Here is an 8,666-nt window from a genome sequence, read left to right as displayed (position 1 = left end):
CTTAAAACGTTATTTCAAAACTACCACTCTAAAATTACAAAAATATAGTGACATCCTATAAAATAAAAAAATATATAATAAATTTACAAAAGTCCCTTTGAAATAACACTTAGAGTCAGTGTCATACATATCACGGAACTGTCTTTTGAACATTTGGGTATACTAGAAGTATTACTGGATAACTAAAGGGATGGGTAGTGTAGATTTCAAAGCTCGTTGAAAAATTATTAATGCATTATTGCACGGTTATTTGTTCTTGATTTTTATTCTAAAGATATTAACTATTTAATGGCTTAGGACAAGGTTTATTCGATAACATTTAAACGGTTGATTTAAATGGTTTAGGACAAGCTTTTATGTATATGGAAACTTTCTCAACTAGTATAATACTCGAGATTAAGGAGGTCATTTTTTCATATACGTTAAATCTTTCTCTTTCGAATAAAATCAAGAACAAAGAATCGTGTAATAATGCATTAAATAACTTAATAATACATTAAATAACTTTTTGAAGGAGCTTCGAAATCTACTACCCATCCCTTTTAAATAGGTCTTGTTAGCGATCTAAAATATCAAGTTTAAAAATAAAATTCAGTAAAAAACCCCCAAAATTAATTCTAAAGTTAAGGTTAAAAATTCAAATTTTAGCTTATATGCATAAATAGAAACGAAAAGATAGAGTATAATTATTTAGTGGTTTAGAACACGGTTTTCCTAAGCAAACTCCACACGAAGTGTTAAAGAGGCATGGAGACAATGGTTTCACGTATCACGGCGTTGTGCGCTTCACTTTTGGACAACGCTTCACTTTTGGTAGAGATTCTCGAGCTTATCGTTTCGTTTCTATTTACGTTTACAAGTGAAAAGTTAAATTTTAGCCTTAGACATACAGTTGATTTGAGTTTTTTATCATAATTTATTTTTTTAGCCTTTTTAGATGGTTAAAAACACACATAAAAATTTTATTCATAATTTTTTATTTGTAAATATGTCGTACCTCTTTTTTTTCCTCGGAAAAAGTCAACCACCCCTCCGTTATCCGATGAGGGTCCAGATTAATGGACAACTTCCTTTACATTCTCCTATATGGCTATATCCAGTACGGCCCCAACATCGTTCGAGTGAACCCACTATCCTAGTCTCCGACGAGGGTGGCCCGTGGCCAGAACACCAACGCCTCGTCAATGGCGAGCGAGCAGGTCAGCTCGACGCGCTGCACGAATAGATCCCGTTAGAGATGGAGCGCGTGCTTGCTTTATGCAAATCTCATCGCTTCGAAATTACAATTGTTTATAAATTAAAATTAAAATTTTTTAACTTAATTTTAGGTTTGATTTTGTGATTTTTTTAATTTTTATATAACTTTTGCTTTTGAGTCGCTATGGAACGTGTATAAAAATTTTATCTGTAAATTATTTTTTATTTGTAAAAATATGTTTTCGCTTTTTCTTCTAGAGAGCAAAACTATGGGAGTCCTAGTTGGCCCAGCGAGCCTTACTTAGATCGATTTTTTCTGTTTTTCTTTTTTTTTTAAATGATTAAAACTAGGCCTCTACACGCAGGTGTACAGCCAAACTTCGAAGTTAGTGATCCTCACAGGTTCACAGCAATGCGCTTCTATGAATTTTTTAAATTTTCGATTGTATTTAATAAATAATTTACAAATTTAATTTTGCAATTAAAAATCATAATTCTAACCCCTGCCGTCTCTGGTAGGGCGGAAAGCCTACATAATACATGATAGACAGCGGGTGACAGGAGAGGACAGGATCACGGGTCACATCTGGATATTTAACCGCTGACAAGATGAGAGGTTCAAAATGGAACATCACGAGTTTATGCCGCATGCCATAGTGATGCAACCACGGTATCGTGAGGAATTAGACAGTGCATTCTCTTATAACAAACGGCTTGCCCAAAAGCTCCAAATGGGATCATGAATAGTGCAAACAACCATGGTTCCACTACTTGATTTAACATCTTAATACAGTGGCTGGTCAACTGCCAACTGCACGAATGCCAAAAGGATGTCTATTTTCGCTGGTTTACCTTAAGTTTCTACCAAAAAAGCATGATCATATAAGTGCCCTAGTTACTGAAGAGTGAAGACAACATTGTGATACTAGTGTCGGATTCCTGTTTTCTATACAAAACCAACGCATCATTCGGATGAGACAACACCTTGATCTAGTAGACAACCGGAATATCAACAAGTTTTAATTGAAGAAAAACCAACTGATTTGCTCAGTCAAACCAACTTGCTCATATGATTCTTCAGTCGTGCCCTCACCTTTAGTTCTGTTAGCTTGCCCTGCTGGATCAATCAGTTGATGTTTTCTTCACAGATTTTCAGCTTCATCAACTCTCAAGCTACAAATCACATATCGCAAGGTGGTGTAAGCCTTTTCTTTTTTGACATAAAGTGTAAGTTTTAATTTTCTCATTGAACTATCAAATGTAACTAACAGATGCTTACCAGGGACCTCTGTGCCAGGATTTTCAGGGCTTAACTTGGTTAGGAAAAATGGCATATTTACGAGCCGAAAACTACGAAGTGAAGGTCCAAAATAGCCATACTTGCTGACAACACTGAAAGCGCTTGCAGCATCAACACGTCTCTTGAAGGCAACTTTAACGGTGCTCGTGTTCTGGTGTACTTCAGTCTCAGATTCTTTCAGAGGCCCATAGCGACTAAACAACCTAATAAGATCCACTTCTGAAGGAAGAGCAGCTGATCTGTCAAAACTTAAAACAAGTGCCGTGGGCATGATCTCATCGATTCTCTGTTCATCGACATGGATAATTGATCTTTCTATCAGTTGTATATGTTTCTTAGGACCAATAAATCCAGGTTGCAGAGGTTCTACAGGGGAAGAGAGATCTGATGAAGGAACGCATGTTTCTGTCAATGATCTCTGCTTACGTCTTGGCCTCATTTTGGCACTTGCTTCCCAGAGGGCATCAGTTGAGTCATCGTTTAAATACAGTCCAGACCAGGAGTCCTGCCTATTATCAGCTGTATGTACCTCAGGAGAAGGCAAATACTTTCTCCTCTTTCCACTTCTCTTCCCTTCAACATTTTCAATGATGTTCAATCCCATGAAATCATCAAAATCGCATGCATTTTTCAAACTGGATGTGGGATTTTCCTGTGACAACTCTAAAGGATGCTTAGGCCTTTTTATAGAAGTGCTTCTCCTACATCTTTTGGGCTTATCTTCACTAGGTTCCTGTTCATAGGTGGCAGATTCTGGCAACAAAACATTCTTGGTGGAAGAAGAGTCCATGCCATCATCAACCCACACACTGCCACTTTGAAATGATGCAAGTTCATGGCATCCCTTAGATTGAAAGAAAGACGTAAGTTGAGAGCATGCTATCACTAAGTCCAGCAGGTCACCTCCTTGGCCAGGGAGCAGAGCTAATGACTTAAGATAACCAAGAAAACTATCCGGACTGAAACATTCCAAGATCTCTGCCTGTGTAACTCTAGAGCAAGTAACTCCATCCCTGAGCCCAGAATTCTCGACCATACAAGACATGCTGCTATCAGAGAGCTCTTCTGGAAGACAATAGCAACACATCCCCAACAAAATCCGCCTTGAGATTTCTTCAAGTGCAAAGTTAACTGAATTGATGAAGGCGCCACAGTCGCTCTGATTTGCCATTTGAGAATAGTTTGCAATAAAAGGCTTCAACTGGGATTCATCACACCATGCAAAAGTATCAACACCAAAATATGCTACCAATTGACTGCCCTTCTTGTGGTGTTTCAGTGCTAACTCAGATGCATCTGAAGTATCAAAAATTTCACCAGGCCACCAAAGATGACCTTTTAGTTTACTCCACACAACACCAGACGCTAGAAAACCATCTTTATGAAGAGGCGGAAGGCAGTATCTGGCACGCTGACCATCTTTAGCAGGTTCTGCAACAGTGCAAGTAAAAAAAATTCAATGATGCCATGCGAGGTAAAGAAAAGGAAATGTTAAAATCGACCGGAAGCAGATCCTAACTGACCAGAGCAGCGGTAGCATGCCCTATCTGTTCCAGAATAGTGTTGTGTGGCAAGATCAAGCGCTTTCTCTGGAGTCTCAGCAGCAGCAGCTCCTACCGGCACCGGCATCCACCCTGCCTCACTCTGAAAGCCACCGAATTCCACTCCCAACATCCTCTCCCCTGCACCTCCTCCATCCAGCTCTTGCATGCTCTTACACCCATCCCCGTATCCTTCCGCACCAACCATACCCAAAATTCCCGTCGCGTACAGCGAATCACTCGCCACTCCGATAACCCCTCCCGGAGCAGGATCCTCCATGACCACCTCACACGCCACCACGACCTTCCTCTCCACCTTCACCACCCTGGCCACCTCCGCCGCCGCCCCCTCCACCAACATCGCCTCCCCACCGGCCAAGTACTCCCCCAACGAAACACCGACCAGCTTAGGGTCCCCTTCCCGCTTCACCCCGCAACAACCCACGGCCGCAACGGCCAACGGCGTCGACATCATCGCGGCCCGGTCCCCCTCCCCCGATGACGCCTACCCCCACCTCCCTCCCTGGCGAAGTGGCGAGTAACCTGCAACACCAAATGAGGCGGCAAAGTTCGGCGCGAAAACACCAGGACCACTCCCAATCTGGTCGCAGCAAGGGTGTGGAGTGAGAACCCTAGTCCCGAGCCGGCGCCGGAGCAGGCAGCGGATCGAGGAGGAGGAGGAGCGAGCAGGAGACCATCATCCGCCGCGCGGCGAGCCGGCGGTGGACGATGGCTAGCAGGCTAGGGTTTTTGGCGGCCTCGGTTTCCGTGCGCGCGCGCGTGGGTGATCGGCGACGATTGCGAGTCGTCGCGGTCGAGGAGGAGAGGAGAAAAATGGCCGAGTAGGCCGGGCCGGTTGGGCCGCATTGGATTGATGGGCCAACTGACACGTGGGCCACGCATGTCGGAGAAATTAAAAAACGTGCGCCATGCGCTTATCGCGGCGAGTGAGGTTGTAGCGATTTTGCGTGGTGGGGACATACTGGAATGTAGGGACACAAGCACCATTTCGGGGTGGCTGGCGTGTGGGGCCCGCAGCATGGCGAGATAGCGGACGTGGCAGGTCGCCGTCGCTGAGGGGGGGTATCGCCGGAACTGTTCCTCCCATCCCGCCGGCGGCGGCGCGACGGTAAGACGGCGAGCCACATGACATGACTGCATGAACACACTGTTCGTCGCGATGTTTTGGTGATCCGTTCGTTCTTTTTTTTTTTGGCCGTCGACAGGTGGGTCGGAGTCGCGCGAGAGATGGGAAGGAAGGGGAAGTGGCTCGACGCCGTGCAGAGAGTCCTGAGCACGTCGGAGAACGGCCGCGACGAGAGCGAAGGGAAGGTAACGAGAAATCAAACTGCTCGCGTCGCCCATCGAATCTTCGATCGCCGATCGTGCATGAGCTGATCGCCGGCGATGTTTCAACCGTGAGAAGGGCAAGAGGTCGTCGGCCCTGAAGAGGATACTGCACCTCAGCAAGTCGAACCCGTCCACATCGGCGGCGGCGGCGGCGGCGGGGACCTCTCCGGCGGCTCAGCGACCACACCATCATCATCCTGCACCAGCACCAGCACCAGCACGCCCTGATCAGCAGCAGGATGAGGGTATCAAGGAGGCGAAATTCACGGAACCTGGCAGCGATCAATCCTCGGCCGTCGCCGTCCCGGAGGACGCTGCCGCCGCCGCCGCTCCTCCAAGAACTACTCCCGCGCTCTCCGTCGAAGAGCTCGCCGCCGTCAGGATTCAGGCGGCCTGCAGGGTCTACCTGGTAACCTACCCTCGAAGAATTAAATCGAAAAAAAAAAATCAATCTTTGATGCTTCTCATATCAACATTTCTGCCGATCTAAACGGTTTCATGGGTCGTAAAGATTTGGGAACACTTACTCGATCGCAGGCAAGGAGATCACACCAGGCGAGAGGGCTGGACCGGTTGATGTCTCTGATGGAGGGAGTCGCCGTCAGGCGCCAGACCGACGAAGCGTTGTACTGCATGCAGACGATGACGAGGGTTCAGACTCAGATTCACTCCAGGCGGGTGAAGACGGAGGAGGACAAGAAGGCCGCGAAGATCCAGGCCCACGTCAAACAGGGCCTTGACAAAGCAAAGGTGCTGATGCATCGATCGCTTGCTCCTGTCACTCCAGTCCTCGTCATCTGCATCGTCAGAAATTCCTACGGCTTTCCCAAAAAGAAAATCTAACCGATACCATTGGCAAATACTTAATTTTAAAAAATACCATGTGAGTTCTACAAAATATCATCGTACAAGTGAATTTGTCTAAAAAATATCATCAACGTTAGGTTCTGTCAGTATTTTACGTTAAGTGCTATAGTATAAAAAATGTATTTAACGGCAGAAATTGACGGAACCCTAATGTTTATACGATAATATTTGTTAGAATTCGCATTCGTCTATGATATTTTTTTCTTGGACTTAAACGTTTGTTAACGACACGTTATAGATTTTCTCCTGGAAACACATTGTTTTGCAGCAGTTGTAACTCGTCAATCGGGAAAGATATCTGACAATGCTCTGCTGCTGATTGTCCTGGCAGATCGGTGAGGGTTGGGACCATGGCCATCAGTCCAGGGAGCAGGTGGACGCCGTGCTGACGATGAAGCAAGAGGCCGCTTCAAGGCGGCAGAGGGCGTTGGCGTACGCATTTTCTCATCAGGTGGTGTGGTGATCGATCCATGATAATATTATGCTACCTTGAAATGGGAGTGGATTTTAAACCCTCGTTTATTGTATGCTATCTAAATAGTTGTTAAAAAATTTTAAAAAAATTATGAAGATAGATTAATATAAAATATATCACTATACAAACATGCAAGTTCAAATATGACTTCTACAATCCATAGCGAAAATAACAAATATGATTGTGATTATACGTATACTATTCAGAGTTCAATTTATTATTTTTTGTATGTATTGTAGAAATTATATTTGAATTTGTATGTTTGTGTAGCGATATATCTTATATTAATCTATCTTCATAAGTTTTTTTAAATTTTTTTATAACTATTTAAATAGCATACAAAAGATGAGTGGCCATACATAAACGGATCAGAATACTTTCCCCGTCGAAATCGCTCTCGCTCGTGCGCGTAGTCTGTTTCTTGCAGGGCTTCTGATTGAACTCTATGGTTTCTGCGAGCAGTGGAGCAACAGGAAACCTTCGTCTGCGCGAGCTGCACCGCCTCCAATGTTCATGGACACCGGCAACCCCAGCTGGGGATGGAGCTGGGCGGAGCGCTGGATAGCGGCGGCGAGGCCGTGGGAGAGCCAGACCACGCCGGACAACGGCGGGCGTGCACCGCCGATCAAAGGCGGCGGCGGGAGACGGATGCCCATATCGGTGCAGATACCCACGACACCGGGGGGCAGGTTCGCGCGGCCGCCGAGCTGCCCGTCGCCGTCGACACCCACGCCGCGGTCGCCCTCGGTGCCGTGGAGGACGTCGCCGGCAGTGCCGACGAGTCCGGCCGCCAGCCCGTTACGCAGGTCGGCGACGGCGACCGGCCTGCGCCGCACGGCGAGCCTGCAGTCGGAGCGGCCACGGAGCAGCCAGGAGCGTCGTCCTGTGGGGAGCAACAGCCCCGTCCATGGCGATAAAGGCGGCGGCGGCGGCGTCTTCTCGCTCCGGCGCTCGACGAGCCTCCGGTCGGGGGAGCTGCCGACGAGGCTGAGCCTAGGAGGAGGAGCAGCCCCCGCCCCAGCGACGGCGAGAGACGACGCGCCGCTGACGCCCAGCTACATGCAGACGACCAAGTCGGTGAGGGCCAAGGCGGCCCGGCCGCCGGCGCTCGAGCTCCCCGCCGAGAGAACGCCTGATGCGCCCTCGCCGTCGGTGATCAACAGGCGCCTCTCCCTGTCTTCCGTGGACAAGGCGAGCGTCTCATCGCCAACGAGCAAGGCGAAGGCCGACAGGTCGATGCCGCGGCGCTCGCGGCCTCCGAGCCCAAGGATTTAGCCGGCAATCGGACTGGCGGCGAGCGCCGGCGACGTGGATCGATCATCTTCAACTGCTTTCTCTTAGCTTCTTGTATGATTAATTTGCATTCTTTTCCTTTTATCGTCTACTGTTAGTGTTTGACACAGTTTGAAGCTCAGTTTGATTTACGTCGGTTGAGTATGTATCACCATTATGAATAGCCATTCTTTCATATTTCATTTGGAAGTAAATTTCACAGGACAAAGTTGTCGAGTGGACGTCCCCTCGTCTATTATATGTTATCTAAATAGTCATAAAAAATATAAAAAAATTTATGAAAATAGATTAATATGTGATATATCAATATACAAACATGCAAGCTAAAATATGCTTCTACAATCCATAGCAAAAGTAACAAATATATGATTATGAGTATGTGTATACTATTCACAGTTTAATTTGAGTATGTGTATACTATTCACAGATTAATATGATTGTGAGTATGCGTATACTATTCATGGATTAATATGTTATATCTGTTATTTTTTCTATGGATTGTAGAAGTAATATTTTAACTTATGTGTTTGTGTATTGATATATCACATATTAATCTATCTTCACAATTTTTTATATTTTTTATGACTATTTTGATAGTATGCAACCCTCGAGAGCTTAGAATCCACGCTCAGGACAACATGCA

General features: G+C 46.0%; 2 protein-coding genes across 2 annotated transcripts; one reads left to right on the top strand and one right to left on the bottom strand.

Annotated features, from left to right (window-relative positions):
- Nucleotides 1–1,822: 1,822 nt before the first annotated feature.
- LOC102713825 lies at nt 1,823–4,513 on the bottom strand. Its single transcript, XM_015837137.1, has 3 exons — nt 4,021–4,513; nt 2,477–3,928; nt 1,823–2,370 (listed from the first exon to the last, which is right to left on the bottom strand). Exons 1-3 carry the CDS (start codon nt 4,511–4,513, stop codon nt 2,366–2,368), a joined length of 1,950 nt encoding a protein of 649 aa, XP_015692623.1. The 3' UTR covers nt 1,823–2,365.
- A 532-nt stretch (nt 4,514–5,045) lies between these two features.
- On the top strand, nt 5,046–8,222 carry LOC102713549 (protein IQ-DOMAIN 1). Its single transcript, XM_040524530.1, has 6 exons — nt 5,046–5,167; nt 5,265–5,370; nt 5,465–5,797; nt 5,926–6,138; nt 6,587–6,706; nt 7,193–8,222. The coding sequence occupies exons 2-6, from the start codon at nt 5,287–5,289 to the stop codon at nt 8,003–8,005; spliced, it is 1,563 nt and encodes a 520-aa protein (XP_040380464.1). The 5' UTR covers nt 5,046–5,167; nt 5,265–5,286; the 3' UTR covers nt 8,006–8,222.
- The last annotated feature ends 444 nt before the right edge of the window (nt 8,223–8,666 follow it).

The sequence above is a fragment of the Oryza brachyantha genome, chromosome 5, assembly GCF_000231095.2.
Source record: "Oryza brachyantha chromosome 5, ObraRS2, whole genome shotgun sequence".
NCBI classification, from domain to species: domain Eukaryota; kingdom Viridiplantae; phylum Streptophyta; class Magnoliopsida; order Poales; family Poaceae; genus Oryza; species Oryza brachyantha.
This window is presented reverse-complemented; position numbering and strand designations above follow the sequence as displayed.